This window comes from Loxodonta africana, chromosome 24, assembly GCF_030014295.1.
Source record: "Loxodonta africana isolate mLoxAfr1 chromosome 24, mLoxAfr1.hap2, whole genome shotgun sequence".
Classification (NCBI taxonomy): Eukaryota; Metazoa; Chordata; class Mammalia; order Proboscidea; family Elephantidae; genus Loxodonta; species Loxodonta africana.
This window is the reverse complement of record NC_087365.1, coordinates 44,267,693-44,288,809: the sequence shown is the minus strand read 5'-3', so window position 1 is coordinate 44,288,809 and position 21,117 is coordinate 44,267,693. Positions and strand designations below refer to the sequence as shown.

The following is a 21,117-nucleotide window of genomic DNA, read 5'->3' as shown; positions in this document are numbered from 1 at the left end:
TCATACCTGTGTCAGTCATTGTGAGGTAGGTACTCCTGGGAGCATTCACTCTCTCTTAATGGGGTAGAAACAGAGGGATGCCAAAGGGTAGCCTGGGTTTTGGCAGCCCCCCTGCCCGGAACTTTGAGTAACCACCCCAAAGAAGTATAAGTAAAAGCAGCGGGCTTGCTATACAAATATAGCCATAACACACGGCTCTTCGTCTCTCCTCTCTCCACCCTCCCCTGCTCCTTACCCCATGGCTTCTACCAGAGCCTCCTGTTGGAAATGTGGCACTGTCTCTTCTCTTTGAGAGCACTAGCCCAGAGCTGGGGTGTGGAGTAGCTGTGCTGGCTGGGAGCGAGAGGTGACCGGTCTGGCTGAGGGGTTAGCCTTGGAGACGGTAAAAGGCCCCGCCCCAGGAGCTGCTGTTGATGGTCGGTGATTCTCACCACTGTCAGATGAGGGGCAGAGAAGCTCCACACATTCAGCCAGGGATCACATTTGATCCAAACATTTATTATAAAACATTTATTTAAAAATGTTATCTTTTTCTCCTTCCTTACCACATGTACACATACTGCTCTCTAGTTCAAAATTCTTGGATCTGCTACAACTCATCATTCCTTATCCAAGATCCTTGGGATGAAATGTGTTGCAGAATGTTTTAGAAAGGTAATATGGCCCACATACTGAATTACATTACATCGCAGCAGGGTCTGGGGCAGCGTGCTGAAGTCAATGACTAGTATTTCTACAGTGAAACACATGGGAATTTCACACTTACGAAGGTTAGGATAAGAAAAGACTTAAGTAGCCTCATGTTAGTTCACATCAGGCTTTGCCACCAAAGGAGTTGAAAATAGAACTTTTAGTTAATAATGCTTTTGGGATTTTTGAGTTTTGATTAAGGAATTTGGGGCCTACAGTTTTACTGGCTGGTTGGCCCAGGGGTGCCTCAATTTGCCAGGCTAACTTGAAAAAGAGGGCTGCAGCCCATTTGTTCATCTTTGTGTGGCATCTCCTCACACCTCCTCGGGGCTCTCTTTCGCCTTGCTTACCTCACACTGCTGGGGACCTTTATTAACCCATTTTCCTGGATTTTTACCACAGCCAGACAGGTTTTTTTTTTTTTTTTCTGGATACTATTCTTTATGTACATTTATCTATACCACACAGTTTTAATTACTGTTGCTTTATAATATCTTTAAGGCTGGTCTTTTCCTCATTCTCTCTTACTGAAGATCCCTGGCCATTTTCCCATGTTTGTACTTCTAACTAAACCTCAGGGTCAGTTTGATAAGGTCGAAAAGATAATCATGTTGGGCTTTTGGTTGTGATTGCATTGAATTTATAAATTCAGAGAACTGATAACTTTATGCAAAACAGAATTTTCTATCCATTGTGGCTGAAATTACACCATATCCTGGGGACCGTGTTTTAATGCTCATCCTTGTGCACCTGTATGGAGCAGTGCAGTCTTTGGCTTATTTCAATCCTCGTTGTGCCCTGTATTTCAAAATAAGGTGCAGACGTCTTTACATTTCACCCCTCAACACGTCCACGTGCATATCAGGAACTAGAGTTCAGTATTTGCTTATGTGTTTTTTTGGTAGATAATTTTCTAATCGGTTAGGGGAAGGCTTCAGGAAGCCTTTTCTTTCCTGGAAGGAGCATGGTATGTGAGAGCGAAGTAGAACGACAGATCTAAACGAGATCAGAATCTGCGGTCACGCAGACCTGGTTTGAATCCTAGTGCTGGTACTTTGGGCAGGTCCTCTCACCCTTCCTCTAAGCCAGTGTTTTCCACCTATAAGAAGGGGCTGCAATTGTTGTGAGGCTTTGCAGAACATATAAAGCAACTAGCAGAGAAGGTGTTCAGCAAATCTTAGATGACTCCGCCAACTACTTTGGGTGGACCCCTGGGAAGTGACTGACACCTCTGAGACAGTCTGTCCCCATCAGAGCACTCTGCTACCTGGCCCTGAAGCAGTACAAGGAAGCAGTGAAGGACTGTACGGATGCCCTCAAGCTGGATGGAAAGAATGTGAAGGCATTTTACAGACGGGCTCAAGCTTACAAGGCACTCAAGGTAAAAAGATCCTGAGAAAAAGCACCAGTGTCGCTACTGATTGTGTGCCTGTGGTAACACTTCTCAAGGACAGTCCAGGTAAGGGCTGTCTGCCACTTTCCTTCCATAAGGGGCCCCAGAGTAGCTCAGGGCAGGCCTGCCGGCTGGGGGTTGAGACCCCTTTGCCGTCTCAGCCGCTGTCCCCACCCCAGCTGGATCCCACAAGCTGTCAGGGTACCTTCCCCACACCCTTCTCCTCTCTTCTGCTAGGACCATAAATCCAGCCTTGCAGACATCAGCAGCCTCCTGCAAATTGAGCCCAAGAACGGCCCTGCACAGAAGTTGCAGCAGGAAGTTAACCAGAGTTTAAAATAAAACCCCAAAGGGGCAGCAGGAAATCTCTGCCTGACCTTACTCAGAGAAGCCAGGGGCCTCCTTCCTCTGTGCCTGCTCCTGAGACCCAGCACGCCCCAGAGCGAGCTCTGAACACCCGCTTCTCCCCTCGAGAAGCCGTGGCCTCCTACCCCTTTTCCCCCGAGGCTTTGCTTGTTCACATTAAGTGCAGTGCAGTTCTGCTGGAAAAGGTCCCTACTAGAGCTGATGTATGAGGTCCATGCCCTGTTGCCCACTCCCTCCTACCTCAGACAGCTAGTGGGTCACACAAACAGGTCTCATTAGCAAACTTCTGGCTTTGTCCCTCCCCTAAGCATGCTTCAGACCTAGTGCACGCACCTCTGTAGCTTCACCAGACCCCACCTCACTGTGATTAATCTCTTCATAGGAGCAGCACTGAGCTCCTGGGTAGAAGCACAGGTTAGAGGTAAGGGATACTCTAGAAAACCCTGGCCCTGCCACTTCCCAGCAGCCTGTTGAGCTGGTTCTCCAGGGCTGTCCTCCCCGTCCTGCCTTTGGCAGTCTCCTGTGTTCTGAGCCCCAGTGCCTTTTGTTTGGGTCCTCATTTGATGGGTTTGCAGAACCCTGATCCTTGATGGTTTTGTTTTTGACCCTCTGTGCTGCTGCCTCCTGCATGGAGGTGCCTGTTTCAAGAGCCTGTGGTTGTGGCTGCTCTGCTGGGAGGTGGGAGGGGAAACAAGGCCTCCTTGAGGTCAGTGCCCTTCCTCTGTGGGCAGGGCCTTGCCGCCTCCAGACCTCCTAGTTCTTTGTAATATGTTGACTTTTGAGTTGAACTGCTTTTGTTGAACTGTGTGTGTAAGCTATTGCATTAAACGTCTTCTACATAAATGTCTGTTGTACTTTCATTTGTGCTTTTCTCAGTTCTGTGCCCGGAGCTTTGTAGTAAAAATAACGAAAGCTACTGCTTTTGTGCATTCGTCTGTTCGTTAAACAAATGTACTGGAATGTCTGCATGGGCCAGGGACTCTCTGTAGCGCTGGGGAGGTGAGTGAATGAGTGGACCTGGTCCCTGCTCTCAGGAAGCTGACAGTCCAGCGCTGAGGCAGGAAGTCATTCAGATAATCACACAAAGGCAAAACTGCAGAATTGCAGCAGCTTAAGCATTTTGGAGGAGGAGCCAAACAGTGCTTTACCTGTCTATGTGGGAGATTTGACCCAGCTGAAGAAGGGTCCCTGAAGAAGTCATGCTTGAAGTGAGCGCGGAAGGATGAGCAGGCAAGCCCTTGGTGGTGGTGTGGGGAGCATCCCAAGCAGGTCGAACTCGGATGGCAAGGCCCTGGTCAGCAGAACAGCATGAGTCCAAGGGACCAAAAGAAGGCCAAGTGCAGCTCAAGGAGACAAAGTATCGAATGGGGCAAGGCTAGAGTGTTTTAGGACCTGGCCACAATTAAGGGCTGCCTGCCCTTCCTGAACTGTGTCCTTAGTAACTGAAGTGGACGGTTTTTACTATCCCTTCGCTTCCCATCACGTACAGTGCTAGGCAATCTTCAGCTGTTAACCACCCTGCTCCCAACCTCTCTGAAGGATGAGTCTTTGCTGTCCGAGCACTCAGACCTCCAAGCTGAAGTAAATTTTAGTGTCCAGAGACAAACTCCATGGGTGTGCCCAGGGGACCACAATTGGAGCTGTTCCCCTTTTATTACCTCTTTTTAGGCAGGAGGACCAGTCTCATTTGCGGCAGGATTAAGCAGGGACATCCAGGCAGTTGACTTACCTCAGCTTCTCAGGCCCAAGATGACAAGTGTCTGGATTTACTAGTGAAAACAGGTGAGCCAGCACCACCTTGAGGAGGCTTTTTTTTTTTACTTTTAAAATTTCAAAGAGAGTAGTGTACCAAGCCTCCTTGTACCCATTAGCCATCTTTGAAACTTAACACCATTCTGTCATTTCCAAAGAGACTCTGAGCAAGACACGTTACGAGTATCAGAATTTCTCCTTCCTCAAAGGTTAACATTTCTAGGAATGGAGGCACCAGATATTGATATAACTGTCGTCATGGTCATGACTGAACTGTTTTCCCCTTAAGGGAATGTAAAAAGTCATTACATGGTGATGACAGGGTCTTCTGGAGACCTGTGTTGGGACCAGATCATGCAGGGTCTGGTAAGTCATGCAAAGCTTGTCCTTATGATAATGGGAAGCTTCTGGGGGATTTATACACAGGTGAGACATCAGATTTACATTTTGAGAAAAGCACTTTGACTGCACCAGGGAGGACAGATTGGAGGCGACCAGAGTAGATGCAATTAAACCAGTGTCCAGCTGAGCTCCAACTACCCAACTAGGATGGAAGCAGATTTGGAGAGAAAGAGAATGATCTGAGAGCAGGAGGTAAAATGGATTTCACATGGGAGAGGACAGGGACAGTGAAGTGGGGGCAGGGGTGAGGCTCAGGGTTTTGACTTTTGCAGCAGAATGGACAGTGAGGCCACTTAATGGAGACAGAACACTGGAAGACCACAGAAAGGGGAAGGAGAAACAGTGGGGAGGAGGCTTAAATCATCATCCTGGTTTTAGACAGGAGTTTGAAATGTTGAGCTAACCAAGAGGCAGTGATGGGTAGGCAATGTTATACAGGGGCCTGGAGCTCAAGAATGGACTGGGCTGAAAAATGCACGAGTCATCTGGGAACAGGTGCAAATTGAAGATGGGGTGGTAAATTCCACAGCCTAGAAGAACACGGAGAGAGAAAGAGGGCCCAGGATAAGGCTGAAGAAATGTCAGCTTTCAGCATTTGGGGGGAAGATGAATCTGCACAGGGGATAGTTTAAAAGCAGCAGTGACCATGGGATGGCAGTTTGAGTGGCGAGAGTCTGAAATAGTATTTGGGGAGAATGGAAGTATGGGTAGTAGAGGTGGGATGGCAGAGCAACCTTGAGGGCTTAGTTGAATTTATGGATGGTGACTTCTAAGCAGGATCCACCGTCTGCTGGGTTATGGTTTTCTCTAGTGATTTGGCTATTCAGGTGCAGGGGAGGGTGGAGAGCTGGGACACAGTACCCTGATGTGAGGTGAGCACTAACTCACCCGAAGAACTTATCTGACAGCCTCCCCCATTCCCAGTAGAGGAGGAAAACCATGACCTGGGAAGGTATTCTAAAGTGGTTCTAGAAAGTTCCTCTTAATTATATTCATTAACCCCTTAGCGGGGAGCCTAGAAGCAATTGCTTGATTCCAGGGTGTTTACCTGCACTGCATGATGCTGAGCCAAGAGTCCAGAAGCACCATGCCCATTGGGCGTGGGCACCTGTAGCTTTCTCCATTTTCTCGGAGCTATGCTGTGGTCCACTGCATGGTGGTGATGCCCATGTACTCAACCACCACACTGTTGAGGGCGGGTACTTTCTAGTGTGGGGCTCTTACAAATAGTCCTGCTCAGTTCCTGATCTAGGGCATACACCCTGGTTTACTAACTTTAGCTCGTCTGGGTTTCTGTTCCTTACAGCTAAGGTACCAAGCCAGTCAAATGTACTCTGCCCCAGCTCCCTCAGATACAACAAGGCCTCCTGGGAGGTGAGACAGATTTTGCAACACTTTTAATACACAAAGCAAAGGTAAAGGCATGGTTGGGTGACAAGCCTTCAGTCCACATACACAGCTTAAGTACAGATACAGCCCAACTGGGAAACAAGTCACAGTTTACAGCCCTTGTAGCCAAGAGCAGGAGACAGTGTTCTCTTGCCAGCCATGGGAGAGAGGATTCCATTTTCTGGGGAGCAAAGGGTAAAAATAAACATTTCAAAAATATAGTAAACACGGGTCTTCAGTTGTAGACTACCCAGGCCAGGCCAGGCCTTGTGGCAAACAGAATGGAGCCAGGCAGTGCCCAGGAAAACTCCAAGTCATTCTGAAGGAGGCCAGGCAGGACAGCTGGCAAGACAGCACCTCCCTCCCTCTGCACTCTAACAAATAAACCAATCCCAGGCACACAGTGCCACTTCCTTTGATGCTCACACTTCCCCCAAACTCCCTCTTGGTGCCTCAGGGAAAGTCAGGGACCCGATAAGGTGCTTGGTGAGTTTGTGAAAATTCTCCCTGTCCAGTTCTTTTCAGCTTCTCCTGGGTCTGGCTGCTTCTGTCACCCCACCTCACCCACCTGGCATCAGAGCAGGTCTGCTCTCGGGTGCTCCATGGCCTGGTGTGCCTGTAGCACTGCCACTGCCTCTTCTATCTGTGGGGCAAGGGTGGAGGGGCTTTGTGCAGCTGCCCAGCAGGGTCCCAGGAGGGTGTGGACCCTGTCCCACCCCCACCCTCCATGCTTGATACAAGAATTCCCCACCCTCCATGGCGTTTCTGCAGAGCCATCATCCAACTACAACTTGCAAGTTCCAGTGACAGAAATCCACTGTCACCTTCTTAAGACAGATGTGCATTTCTATGCAGCTAGAAGAAATTTAACCCTTACATTGGGTCAGAACACAGCTCCTTGCACCCAAACCTTGGAGCAAAAACAATCCAACTGCTAAAGGGCTGAAGTAGCAGATCCTTTAAGGGCCTCTCCCATGCCAAGATTCAGCAGATCGTGCAGTATTAGCAAGAAGATGAACTTCATGTGGCCAAGCAGCAGCACATTAGCTTGTGTAGAAGATGCTAGCTCTCCTGCCCACTCGTACTCGGAACTCCCTGCTGCCCCAGCTCTGGCCTACCTTGGCTTGGAGGGACTCTGGGGACTCCAGCATGAGCAGTAGCTCCGAATTGTCAATCTCGAGCAGCATGCCCGTGATCTTGCCAGCCAGGTGGGGGTAGACACCGTAGATAAGGGGGTAGAGCCGCTCACCTGTTCAGAACAACCTCTGAGGGCTTTTGCACACACCTGGGATGGCTGATACCCTGGCACTCCACGATGGTATTGTGGAGTGGAGCAGTGAGGACATCTGGGTTCTTGTTCCAGAACTGCTCTTTCAAGGCTGTGTCACCCAAATTTACTGGGACCCTCTTTCCCAACCATAAAGTGGGCAGGGTAAACCCCACCTTAAAAGGATAATTTGAAGAAATCGATTTTGAAGGGAAAAAAAAAAAAAAAACTTTGATACTAAAAAAAAATTTTTTTTTTTTTTGATACTACAGGTGAAGTAATCTGTAAGTTGGTTTCTCCATTAGGTAAAGTCACTTTCCACCATCAAGGATTTCTAGTGGCAGGGCCTGATGCTGGTGGTCAGCCCACCTCAGCAAGGTATGGTGGCCCTAGCCAGGACAGGGTGCCTTAGGTGGAGTTAGAAGGGGTCTTCCCATGACAAAATTGAAGATGTTTATGGAGAGCTGCTAGCAACGCCTTAACCTCCATTAAGCCCACTTAGAATTTTTCTTTGGTGGGGGCAAGAGGGGTGCCAGGAAAATGGCAAAACCTGAATGAGCTTAGGAGACAAGGGAGTGGTGGCAATGGCGGCCTTCAGTGACGGGCCTGGAGAGCTTGGCAGCCATAAGGAAAAGGATCTGCCAACCAGTAACAAGCCTGCTCATTCATTTGGCAGTTAGTGGCATCCTAAGCAGGGCTTGTCCTAGACACTGGGGATAGAGATGGCATGACAAGTTCAGAGTCCAGTGGGGAACGACATTTATCCACCCAACACAAGCTTATTCCCCACCTCCCTGCAATGGGCACTGGGAGACGGAGGACATTTGGCAACAGCTTCCTCCCATTCAGGAGAGGTGCCTAGAGCTGCAATACCCACCTCGTGGGCCACTTTGCAGCAGAAACTCAAGGCTATACCCTCACTTCTGCTTCGGATCCCAATCTCCCCACATCTGGGGTCTCTCCCAGAGTAAGTCCGAGTCGTAGAAGACTAGAGCTGGAAGAAACCCAGGGACCACTGGTCTGGCAAGTGTTGTTAGAGAACAGGGAAAAGAGGAGTCACCGTTTAGGAAGCACTGAGTTTCTGTATACAACAGCGATGGAAAATGTGGCAATGGGTGTCAGCAATGGCTGCACGACATGAGTAATGTGACTGATGTCACAAAATTGTACACAAGAGAAACAAACTGGCAAATGTTGGGTTATGTATGTTTTTAACAACTAAAAAAAAGGGACAACAAGGGCCTAGTGGGTTAGCAGGATGGTCAGCGGCAAGGCTGGACCGTGTCCTCACACCCCCTGGCTTCCAGGGAGTTTCCCAGCAGACCAGCCACCTCCCAGCCCTTCTCTTGCTGCTCTAGATGAGCACCAGCCACTTACCAATCATCTGCTTTTGCTCGTGCGGCAGGGCTGCAGCCAGCATGGATGCGGTTAGGGGCTCCTGTCTGTGCATAGGTGACTCCAGGACCTGTACATGGAGCAAGGGACACAGCCCTCAGCCACTGAGGACACACAAGGCCTTAAAGCACTTGCCCTGTCCAGTAAACACAAGGTTTCCAGGAAGGCTCCCTGGAGAAAGGGAGCAAGGAGCAAGGTCTGGAAGAGTGGGTGGGGTACAGCATCCCTAAGGAGGGCATGGTGGAATAGAAAACAAAGTGGAGCTCTAATGAACAAGTTATTCGTGGTGCTATGAATATTAGCAAGTGAAAGCCACACTCTATACTAGTCACTTCGTGCCAAATAAAATACTTCCCCTTCACATCTTGGTAACTTTAAAAGGATTCTGATGTTTAAAGACTACTTCTTATAATCAGACTTACTAGATCCATCCAGACTGGGGAAACCTCCGAAATCTAATGCCTGGAAATAATCTTTAAACCTTGAATTGAAACTACCCCATGAAGCAATCTTTAAACAAGTTTTTTGCTCAATCAATAAAGAATGTTTGCTTTGGGCATTGTGCTCTTATAAAAAATTATCTGTATGAGTTTAAGCTGACAACAGTTAATCGAAAGCACAGATGAGTACTCTAAAAGGGGCCAGAGTCTAAATTAATAGTGATCAAACAATATGGGTAGTGACAGCGAAAATGGTGACACAATGTGATATATGGAACCAAGGTCACTGAACTGTTCATGTAGGAATTGTGGATGAATGTATGTTTGGTTGGATATATTGCCATCAAAAACAACAAAAAAGACTGCTTCTTGCTAGTATTGTGAGAAATAGTTTGACGTTTACACACTGAGATACTACACAGGATATAGTAATGCTGTAACTTGAGACGCTTCTAGGAGGGGGAGAACATTTGACAAAATACCCCGGCCTTTTTGATTGCAGTAGGTATTTTCAGCTGTTTTGTGGATTAATCACATCCCTTTACCACTCAGCAGATTCTCAGAATACCTTCCCTTGCTGCCCAACATACAAATATTAAGGAAACCCAAATTAATTTTGATAATAGCTCAGGCAAACCAAATCGTAAATTAGTAAACAAAATGAGATCTGGGCCCCTTTCTCCTCCTGTTAGTTTGGGCTGTTTGATTGTGCACATTAATAAAAGAAACATCATGAGCCAAGAAAAGAAAGAAAACCAAGGCCCAGCCCAGGGTGCATCAACACCTTAGTTGGGAGGCAGGCCCCCTGGTGCCCAGGCTGCGAGGGCAGCTGAGCCGACCTTACCCGGTGAACGTTGTGTGCTGCTGAGGAATGTCTATACGGCAGGAGGAGCTGGCCTGATGTACAGCCTTCTGCTCCACCAGGTCCTGTGGTCTGGGTGCCAATATTGGCTGTAAGAAATAAGCAGGGACTTCAGTGTCTGGCAGCAATGGATGGCCAGGGACTGGGTCTGGCTTGGTCACGCAAAGGACTGGCACGTAGTAGATGTGCAAAACAGTTGCCAAATGAAGGAACGGATGTGTTTTTGCCTTACAGCCAAAAGCTACACCCTTGTTCAAAACCACTGCAATGTTTACTAAGGCGCAGGTCCTGTGAGAAGCCCTTGCCTGTGTGATCTCGTTAATCCTCACAACAAAATGGGAGTACAATTTTTATCTCAATTTTAAAGATGAGGCAATCAGAAACAGTAGTCAACAAGGCCACAGAGTGAGTTAGCCCCCATAAATAGGTCTGTCACTAACTGCTTATTACTATGGTGACATGGCCTCCAAAGAGGAAGTATTACAAGGTCACCACAGGGCCAACTCATCATCCCTCTAGTGCCAACCCCAGCAAGGACCTCCTCACACCCCTATCCCTCTTGGCCCTGCCCACACTCACCCACTCTTTGAGTGTGGGGGACCGGGTGTGGCACCTGGGTGGAGGCCTGCCTGACAGTGCTGAGCTGAGCCAGGGGGCGCCGAGGCGTGGCTGGTGGCCGAACCATTGAGGCAGTTGGAGGGTAGGCAGCTTGTGGTGGGGAGAATATGGAGAGTGTAAGGTTGGGGTAGGATAATCAGAGTGACACTCTGCTCCCTGAAGGCGTGGGGGTGTGGAAGGGGAACTAGAAGGTTCACAGAAGGATGAGAGAATTCACCCAGTCAGGCAGACCCGGAACCCCAGGGGTGGGGACATGGAAAGCTGTGATTACAAAGCCCACATGTGTCTACCCACAGCCCCGAGGGCATGGCACCATGATCATACACCCTTGTCCTCCAAGATGGTGCGTGAACTGCACTCTCACAGAGAAGGGCCCTTCGCTGGCAACAGCTCTGCAGGAATTTTCAGAGTCACAGATCTGACAAGCCTTGGGCTACAGCTGACACTAACAGCTACGCTACGTGTCTTCTGTAGGCCCAGCGCTGTGCTTGGTGCTTTACACACGTTTCCTTCAGGTCCACATTACAGAAGAGGAAACAGAGTCAGGTGAAATCACCTGCCCAAATTCACACCCTAGGCAAGGGGCAGAGCCAGATTTGACCCCCAAGCCTGTGTTCTTAACCGCTATGTTACACACTGCCCCACGGCCCACACCCAAGTGCTGAGGGTGGAAGGGGCTGGTCACTCACATGATGGTCTAGGTGGCTGGGCTGCCCACCTGGGGGCAGGCTGGATGGTGGCCACGGAGCCAGAACCATAGTATGCAGCCCGGGCTGGAGGCTGTGTGGGAGAAGAGGACCTAGTGAGGGGTCTGTTGTGGAGCAAGGGAGGAACTGCACCCCCTTGGGGACATCATGGCAGGAACTTCCCTGTCCCCACCAGGAGGCTGGTTAGTAAAGACCCACAAAGCTGGGACAAAGGCTCCTTCCTCCCATCTCAGAATGGCCATTAGCCATGATCCATTCAGGGCAAGACCTCAGATTTCATCAGAACAGGCCCACTGAACCAGACACATCGTAAAAGGTGACCCATCTTACTCCAACTTGTCCCAGCTTGGGCAACTGCTAAAAGGAGAGGGAATGTGCCCATCCTAGCAGCCTTTAATGGCTGACATCCTTCTACTTCTACTAAAACTTCTACCAGGCTGTGTGAATTCCTTTCCCAAACCAGGCTCCTTAGAACATTCATGTTCAAGAGAGATGGAAGCAGATATCCCACAAAAACTGACCATCTAAGTTGCTACATACTCTATGCCTGTTTCAGAGAGTCATAATACATACTGGCATATTTGGATACGGTAAGGTACAACATGGAGCCCTGGTGGCACAGTGGTTAAGAGCTCGGCTGCTAAACCAAAAGGTCAGCACTTTGAATCCACCTGCTGCTCCTTGGAAACCCTATGGGGCAGTTCTACTCTGTCCTATAAGGTTGCTGTAAGTTGGAATCAACCTGACAGCAACAGGTTTGGTTTTTTATTTTGGATTAGGGTATAAGAAAGTCAGAAAAAAGGCCTGGCAATCTACTTTCAAAAAATCAGCCATTGAAAACCCTATGCAGCACAGTTCTACTCTGACACACATGGGGTCATCATGAGTCAGAGTCAATTCGGTAGCAACTTTTTTTTTTTTTTTCCAGTGTGTAATAGGGGGCAGTGGTGGTTCAGTGGTAGAATTCTTGCCTTCCCACGCAGGAGGCCCAGGTTCGATTCCCAGCCAATTCACCTCAAGCACAGGACCACCTGCCTGTCAGTGGAGACTTGTGTGTTGCTAAGATGCTAAACAGGTTTCGGCAGAGACTCCAGACTAAGACAGACTAAGAAGAAGGGCCTGGTGATCTACCTTCAAAATATCAGCCACGAAAACCCTGTGGATCACAACAGTCAGATTCTGTTGTGCACGGCGTCATCATGAGTCAATGACAAACATACACACAACAACAACGTATGATACATTTAGGCTCTTTTTGTTTATCACAACTGTTTCTCAAACTTACCTGATCACTTTGCTGTTGTTAGTTACCATCGAGTAGGCCCCCAACTCACGAGACCCCACACACCATCCCCATGATTGGTTGAAGACTGGAGCGTTCTGATCTATATGGTTTTCACTGGCTGATTTTTAGATCTCCAGGCCGTTCTTCCTAGTCTGTCTTAGGCTGGAAGCTCTGCTAAACCTGTTCAGCATCAAAGCCTCCGCTGACAGACAGGTAGTGGGTATGCATGTGGTACCTTGGCTGGGAATCAAACCCAGGTCTCCCAGGTGGAAAGCGAAAACTCTATCACTGAACTACCACCTACCCTCTATCTGAACATAAACCAAAAACCAAACCTGTTGCTGCTGAGTCAGTTCCAATTCACAGCAGCCTTATAGGACAGAGCAGAACTGCCCCACAGGGTTTCCAAGGAGCGGCCGGTGGACTCAAATTGCTGACCTTCTGGTTAACAGCCTGAACTCTTAGGCTCTTAACCACTATGCCTCCAGGGCTCCTATTTGGTTGCAGAGAATCCTTTCTCAGTGTAACATTTACAAATCTCTTTGATTGGGAAATGGTGTTTGACAGCAAGATTACTACCCCATTTTACAGAAGGGGAAACTAAAACTTAGGAAGTTAACACAGCCTCCCTAGGGAGTAACTGGCAGAAGCAACCTGGGAACCTACGTTTGCCTGTGAAGCTCTAGTCTTCCTGCTCTACCTGGCTGCCAGGGAGGGGGTGTGGCGGGAGTTGTGTGCAGGCGGACCTGGGGCATGGCGGGCAGGAAGTAGCTGGTGGGCTGCTGGGAGGAGCCCAGGAGGGGGACGCCAAGGGCCCGCATGGTGGAGAGGCGCTGCATGTACTGGTTGGACAAGATAGCCCTCCGCTCCTCTTTGCGCTGGGCCAGTGCCACGTACAGCGGCTTCGTGCCAATGATGCGCCCATTCATCTCTGTCACGGCCTTTGTCGCCTCTTCTGGAGAGGAAAAACACACAAAGCCAAACCCCTTGCTGTGGCCACCCTCTGTCATCACCTAAAAGCAAGAAAGACAAGGGCTGCTGGGGGTGGGGAAGGGAGACTCCTGGGGCAGTGCTCCCCCCGCCCCTTCCCCAGGCAAAGCCCAGCACTGAGCAGGCCCATGAGGAACCTGGGACTGAGGAATGTACTGTTAAACCCACATTTACTGAGGCCTACTGCATGCCAGCTCCCTTCCATGCACTGCCACTCCCACCTTACAGGGGAGGAAAGTGAGGCTCCAGAGATGGTCACCTGTCCAAGGTCACCCAGCCAATGGGTCACATCAGCCAAAACTCAAACTCAGCACTGTTGTTGTATGCTACTGAGTCGATTCTGACTCACAGCGACCCTACAGGACAAAGTGGAATTCCCCACAGGGTTTCCTAGGCTGTAATCTTTATGGAAACAGATCACCAGGTCTTTTTTCCCTTGGAGTCACTGGTGGGTTCAAACCGCTGACCTTTCGGTTAGCAACCAAGTGCTTAACCACTGAGCCACCAGGGCTCCAAACCCAACACTACTTCCGGGTAAACCTACACTGCCTTCGAAAGACACTGAGCCAAGTTCTTTAGTCAGGCGTTTGGGGACGAGGTTCTTAACCTATTTCTTCCTTTTAAAATAACTTCTTTTAAAATTTTGGAATTAATTTCGGATTTATTGAAAAGCTGCAAAAATAGCAGAGTGGCTGTATACCTTTCATCCAGCCTCCCCTAACGTTCAGATGGTGTATTTGTCACAACGACATTAACAGTGGTACAACACAACTATTACGCTAATAATTACAGTGCCATTAATCAAACTCTAGCCTTCCTTTGATCTCGCCAGTTTTTCCACTAAAGTCCTTTTTCTGTTTCAGGATCCGATCCACACTGCATTTTGGGTTCTTAGTCTTTTTTAGGGTCAAGACACTGGCCTACCTCTAGTGTGTAAGGATTAGAGCTGAGATATAAAAATATCTGCCTATGAGAAGCCATGCTCTTAATCAATGATTTTTCAAGCTGTACTTTTGCTACCCTCTAGTCGAGAAGTCTTAACCTGGGCTCCGTGATTTCCCGAAGGGGACGCTCACAGGCAGAATCCAGGGGGTCTGTGAACTTAGATGGGAATAAGAGGGACATCTTTAGTTTCACTAACCTTTAACTCAGGTCTGGATTATGGATGTGGACAATAAAAATGTAACAACATTAGATCTCAAAATAGCTTCACAGCATTAACAGATCTCAAAATATTACTTAACTGCTACTTTGCTAAAAACTATTTTTTTATTTATTGTTTAATGCATTAATAAAAAAAAAACCTGCTGTCATTTTAGTATTTTGATAATTATATTTCAATATTATTATCTTTTCTAATCCTAGGAATTTTACGAAGGAGCCCTGGTGATACAGGGGTTAGGCACTTGGCTACTAACCAAAAGGTCGGCAGTTCAAACACACCAGCTGCTTTGAGACAGAAAGATGTGGCAGTCTGCTTCTGTAAAGATTACAGGCTTGGGAACCCTGTGGGGCAGCTCTACTCTGTCCTATAGGGTCGTTACAAGCTGAATTGACACGACAGCAACGGGTCTTGGTATGAGTTTTATTTTACGCATTTAAAAAACATTCTGAGAAGGGCGTCTGCTGGTAGCACAGCTAAGACTTATGCAGAGCTTACTATAACAAGCACTTATAAATACGTTAATGAAGTCTGCATAACCACCCATTTTATATGAGCAATATATATACAAAATTATAGAAAAACATAAAATTATATAAAATTCCCATTCATAACCTGTTTAGCCCATTAACAGGAGGGACACCGTCAGGTGAGCCTCAACTCAAAGCCATTCAGATTTGTACAATCCCCTTCATTCCAGAAGTCTCAATGAGTTTCTAATCAGTGGTCTGTGAGTCTATGAAACTACACGCGCCTGTATGACTACTGGTGGCCCAGTGCTTAAGAGCTACAGGCTGCTAACCAAAAGGTCCAGCAGTTCGAATCCACCAGGTGCTCCCTGGAAACCCTACTGAAGCAGTTCTACTCTGTCCTAGAGGGTCACTATGAGTTGGAATCCACTTGACAGCACTGGGTTGGGTTTTTTGGTGTGACTAATAATTATAACCAATTGTCACAGTACTGTGCTTCACTGGGTTTCCAATGGCCGATTTTTCTGAAATAGATCACTATGCCCTTCTTCTGGAGGGCCTCTGGGTGGACTCAAATCTCCAACCTCTCAGTTAGCAGCTGAGTGCCATTAACCATTTGTACCACCCAGGGACTCCACTAATAATTCCAACAATCACCATCTCACTGCTCACTGTGTGCAGGTGCTTTACGGCACCCTCGAGGAATTCCCAGGTCCCCTCTCAAGGTGGGTAATGTTACTCCCGCTTTACAGGTGGGTAAAAAGAGCCCTGGTGGTTCAGTAGTTAAGTGTTTGACTACTAACCAAGGTCAGCCGTTCAAACCCACCAGCTGCTCTGAGGGAGAAGAGACCTGGCAATCTGCTCCCATAAAGGTTACAGCTTAGGAAACCCTATGGGGCAGTGCTACCCTGTCCCATAGGCTCTCTCTGAGTTGGAGTTGGACTTGACTTGATGGCACATGAAAACAAACAGGATCTGAAAGGCAACATCACTTGCCTTAGGTACTTCTGCTAGTAAATCGTAGGGCTGGAATTTAGATCTACATCTGATTAAAATCCCAGCTTCCAACGCAGTATTATACCAAGTACAAGAGGGCTCACAGTTTTTTAGAAATACTTAAACAAATTTACTGATGCTTAATTTACACGTCCTTATAGATTTCTGAATTGACTTGACAGCAGTGGGTTTGTTTTTTGGTTTATAGCTTTCTGTCACTTTTTCCAAAAGGACCTCAACCCCCAAAATGTTACATCCTCTTCCTCAAACACCAGGCTCCTAAAGGACATTTTAATTTGGATTAAATGGGCAAGAGACCTTCAGACAATTTCCTAAGAACCCAAGCTATCACAACAGAAGCATAAGTCCCCAGCCCCATCACCCACGCTGATCTCCTTAGAAAGTTCTATATTCTTACCTGCAACTCCCAACCTCCTGCAGTCACAGCCACATCAAATGCTGCTGCCACTGCCACTTCTTCCAGGAAACCCACCCTCCTGTTCCACCCTCCGGAAGCCCTGCCTCCAGTACGCACACCTTCTACCTTATAATACAAGTCAGTTAGTGATCTGTCTGACTTCCCCACTAGACTATAAGCTACTCAAGGCACCACAATCTGATTTGTTCCTTCTCCCTCCCACAGGGCCTGTAAGACAGGAGGAGCCCCAGTATGGAATGAAGGAACACTAGATCATCTAAAAAGCATCTGGGGTGCTTTTAAAAATAAAATGACAGGCCCTACCCCCAGAGATCTACATCCAATTTGCCTGGCCCAAACATCTGTATTTAAGAGCTCCCCAGGAGATTCTACTGAGCAGCTAAGGTTGAGAACCATCCAGGAAGTCCAGCCCCACCCCACATCTTATAAAGAAGGCTCTGAAGTTAAGACAGCTGCTGAAGATTAGAGCTACTAGATAGAACAGCCAGAGTCACATCTCCGGTGCCTAACATGGCTGGGCACACAGCAGGTGCCCAATAAATGGGGATGAATGACTGAAGATATGGTCCAGACAGGGAGACTGTTGCTGGCCAGGGCCATACAACAAGTCAGTGGAAATGCTCAGATCTGAATTTCTAAAGCCTGGCATACAGTAGGCGCTCAATAAATGCTTGTTCAATGAACTAAGGTCACAGTGAGCCCCAATAAGTCCAGCTGTGTGACTGGGACTGTATCCTCAACCTGGTCCTCCCTCCACCCCAGGAGAGAGCTTCATATAAGGATGCAAGGAGACAAAGAGCTCAGCTGGCTCAGACACAGCCCCAGGGGGGCAGCATGGCATCAACCCCTGGGCATGTGGTAGTGGGGGGTGGGGGCAGTGACAGGACAGAAAGGAAGGCTGTCCTCCTGCAGGTGCCCCGGGCCCTCACCTTTGCACTGGTAATCACTCCATAGGGTGAGAACTCTTTCCTCAGTTTCTCGTCATCGATGGAGTCATCCAGGTTCTTCACATACAGGTTCACACCCTGGAAGGAAGGGGTACTGCTAGATACGCCCCTCTCCCTCCAAGCCCCAGGCTGTATTCTGGAGGGCAGGGGGCTGATGCTAGTGTGAGGGGCACCGAAGCCCTGCAGCCAGGCCTCCTGTTTTCGGTCTCCCACAGCACCCATGCACCCCATCGCCTGGAAGCTGCTACCCCACCACCCCAAGTCCCCCAGCAGTTCTCAGACACCTGTGCCCACCCTATCCTCACCACAAGCCTCTGCCCATTTCATAGATGGCTCCCACAGAGGGAAGCCCAAGGTCCCACAGCCAGGCAGAGGCATGAAACTAAGCCAGAGCATAGCTCTCCAGACGGTCGACATGGAGCAGCCCCAGGCAGAGCTCCTGGCATGCGGGAGGCTGGGCACGAGCTGCCACTCCACAGCCTGGCAGCTGAGAAACCGCAGGCACACTGTACATACAGTACAAAAAAAAAAAAACCCATTGCTGTCGAGTTGATTCCGACTCACAGTGACCCTACAGGACAGACTAGAACTGCCCCATAGAGTTTCCAAGGAGCGCCTGGTAGATTCAAACTGCTGACCCTTTGGTTAGCAGCTGTAGCACTTAACCACTATGTCATCGGGGTTTCCCATTGTACAGTAATCCCCCCTTATTTGCAGGGACATGTTCCAAGACTCCCCCATGGATGCCTGAAACTGCAGATAGTACTGAACCCTACATATACTATGTTTTGACCTACACATACATACCTATGATAGTTTACTTTATAAATCAGACACAGTAAGAGATTAACAATAATTAAATGGAACGACTTAAATAAATAGTAGTAAGAATTATGTAAATGTGGTCCCTGAGGAAGGATGGAGTAGGCAGGTGAGAGATTTCACCATGCTACTCATTAAACATTTTCAGACCACAGTTGACTGCAGGTAACTGAAACCATGGATAAGGGAGTAGAGGGCTACTGTACGTTACTCATACTTGGTGCCAGGAGCCGCTCTAAACCCTTCACGCACTTAATATTTAATCCTCACAAAACTTTAATTCCCATTTTACAGATGAGAAAATTGAAGCACCGACAGGTTAAGTGAAATGTCCAAGATGACACAACCCTTAAGTGGCAGGGACAAGCCTAACCCAGGCGGTCTAATTTCAGAGTCCGTGCTCCTAGCCACAGCACAACTCTGCGCTCCAGCACCGTGACTTTCTCCTTCCAGGCCTCCACACACAAAAACGTGAACACACAACAGGCTACATCATAAGTGTCTTCTTCTGTAAGAAAGCCTACCCCCCCCAAAAAAAAAGCTAAACCCAGTGCCATTGAGTCAATTCTGACTCACAGTGACCCCACAGGACAAAGGAGAACTGCCCCATAGAGTTTCCAAGGAGTGCCTGGTGGATTCAAACTGCCGACCCTTTGGTTAGCAGCCATAGCACTTAACCACTACGCCACCAGGGTTTCCGAAGAAAGTCTATAAGCCCCTTAAAAATGTTATATGTGCAAACCAGGGTGTGCGTGTATGTACAAAGGGTTCTCAACCCTGGCACTATCAACATTTTGGGCCAGATAATTCTTTATTATGGGACTGTCCTGTGCATTGTAGGATGTTTAACAGCATCCATAGCTGGTACAGACCTACTCAATGCCAGCAGCACCCTTCCTAAAAGGGGCAACCGAAATTCCAGACATTGCCAAATGTCTCCTCACCCCACTGAGAGCCACTGATATCTGATCTATTTACCAGTTTCCATGGAGACAATTCTGACTCATGGCTACCCCACGTGTCTCCGAGTACAAACAGGCTCCACAGGGTTTCCAACAGCTGATTTTTTTAAGTAGATTGCTAGCCCTTTATTCCACGGCACCTGAGTGGACTTGAACCTCTAACCTTTTAATCAGCAGCTGAGCAACTGTTTGCACCACCCAGGGACTCCATCAGGTACGTACAAAGCATAATACACATATACACACACCTCTCCATGAGACATCTACAACTTTTATCCAATATTTTAAAGGAGCTCATTGCTCAAAAAACCCAAACCAAACTCACTGCCATCAAGTTGATTCCAATTCATAGCAACCCTATAGGACAAAGAACTGCCCCATACGGTTTCCAAGGAGCACCTGGTGGATGTGAACTGCCACCGTTTGGTTGGCAGCTGTAGCTCTTAACCACCATGCCACCAGGTTTCTGAAAAAAAGTCAAACCACTAATCTGCAATATTTTAATGTATTAACTGAATAGCTGTACAATAGTCTGACTTCTAAATTAAACCAGCCTAATTATTCTCATCTGAGACTAGGACTTTCCTAGAGGCACCTAGAAATACGTAGGAAGCTTTGAAGAAGCCCGGATGGTGCAACAGTTAAGCACTCACTCAGCTGCTAATCCAAAGGTCAGCGGTTCAGACCCCCTAGTGTCTCCACGGGAGAAAAGACCTGGAAATCTGCTCCTGAAGAGATTACTGACTGGGAACCCCTATGGAGCAGTTCTACTCGGTCATTTAGGGTCGCTATGAGTCCGAATCAACTCAGCACACAACAATAGGGCACTCTGGCTGTCCTTAAGTGGAGGTGGCAACTGGCATTTAATGAGCGTGGACTAGGGATGGGAAACAGTCCCATACACGGTAATTCCAACAGAAAAGGCAGTAGCACTCCCAACCAATTCCCTGTGGTTGGGCAGTTGGGTTGTATCTAGTTTCTCCACTGTTACAAATAAGAGCGAAGAGCATCCCGCTACTCATCTGATCCCTCCTGAGCCAAGTTCCAGGAAATGAGACTGCTAAGAGAAAGGAGTCACGTTCACAGCGGTCCACAAATAGACGCAGCTGCCACCAGGAGGCCTGACCCTCACCTGGTAGCGGTTCAGCCGGTCCTGCTTCATCTGCTCGAACTTGCGTTTCAGTTCGTTCTGCCGCTCCACTCTCTTCTGGGCCCGGCCCACATAGAGCTGCCGCCCGCTCACCTCCTTCCCATTCATGTCCATCACTGCCTGCAGTGACAAGGGGAGAGTGTGCTTGGTAACTACCCTGGCGTGGCTGATGCTCTGACTCTGATGCTACCCTTGACCCTAGTGCCAAGGAGGGGCCACCTGTAAACCAGGACGGCCTTGTTTACCGAGAATAATCACTACCAGGAAAAGGGCCACTTAAAAAAGTGAGCCCACTTTTTAAAAACATGAGACAAAACTGCGGAGTAAAATGCAGATAAAAACATTTGATTGGGGTTCCATCTTGAAAAAATGAAACTGGAATTCAGAGTACCCCACATTGAAGATTTAGGATCTAACCATGAGTATACACTGATTATTTTAACGGAGCAGCAAGCATAACTCTTTCCAAATTGCATGACAGTGTAATCGACAGCCTTCATGTCACGTCTGATTTCGCAGCACAGAAAACTTTCTTTTTTTTAATAATTTTTATTGTGCTTTAAGTTAAAGTTTACAAATCAAGTCAGTCTCTCACACAAAAACCCATATACAC

General features: G+C 48.1%; 2 protein-coding genes across 30 annotated transcripts in view; one reads left to right on the top strand and one right to left on the bottom strand.

Moving 5' to 3' along the window:
• The window catches only part of PABPC1L (poly(A) binding protein cytoplasmic 1 like), a 50,205-nt gene that overhangs the window by 11,215 nt on the left and 17,873 nt on the right, over nt 1-21,117 (bottom strand). For 2 of the 19 annotated variants that reach the window (XM_064276117.1, XM_064276118.1), the window contains exons 6-13: nt 20,487-20,624; nt 17,553-17,648; nt 13,313-13,579; nt 11,264-11,354; nt 10,536-10,664; nt 9,939-10,045; nt 8,637-8,724; nt 3,276-3,740 (exon numbers count right to left, since the gene is read on the bottom strand). In XM_064276117.1, coding sequence (XP_064132187.1) covers nt 3,391-3,740; nt 8,637-8,724; nt 9,939-10,045; nt 10,536-10,664; nt 11,264-11,354; nt 13,313-13,579; nt 17,553-17,648; nt 20,487-20,624 — 1,266 coding nt within the window. In that variant the 3' untranslated portion in view covers nt 3,276-3,390. Of the gene's footprint in view, nt 1-3,275; nt 3,741-6,062; nt 6,174-6,560; nt 6,636-6,719; nt 8,725-9,938; nt 10,046-10,535; nt 10,665-11,263; nt 11,355-13,312; nt 13,580-17,552; nt 17,649-20,486; nt 20,625-21,117 lie in introns of those variants that run through there. The other 17 variants (XM_010591711.3, XM_023550273.2, XM_023550275.2 and 14 more) reach the window with 17 other exon arrangements.
• TOMM34 (translocase of outer mitochondrial membrane 34) overlaps nt 1-21,117 on the top strand; it is a 44,824-nt gene that overhangs the window by 11,528 nt on the left and 12,179 nt on the right. For 3 of the 11 annotated variants that reach the window (XM_010591715.3, XM_023550279.2, XM_023550278.2), the window contains 2 exons: nt 1,945-2,071; nt 2,321-3,292. In XM_010591715.3, the coding sequence (XP_010590017.1) occupies nt 1,945-2,071; nt 2,321-2,425 (232 nt within the window). In that variant the 3' untranslated portion in view covers nt 2,426-3,292. Of the gene's footprint in view, nt 1-570; nt 655-1,944; nt 2,150-2,320; nt 3,293-4,117; nt 7,533-14,921; nt 15,275-21,117 lie in introns of those variants that run through there. The other 8 variants (XR_010319290.1, XR_010319289.1, XM_064276125.1 and 5 more) reach the window with 7 other exon arrangements.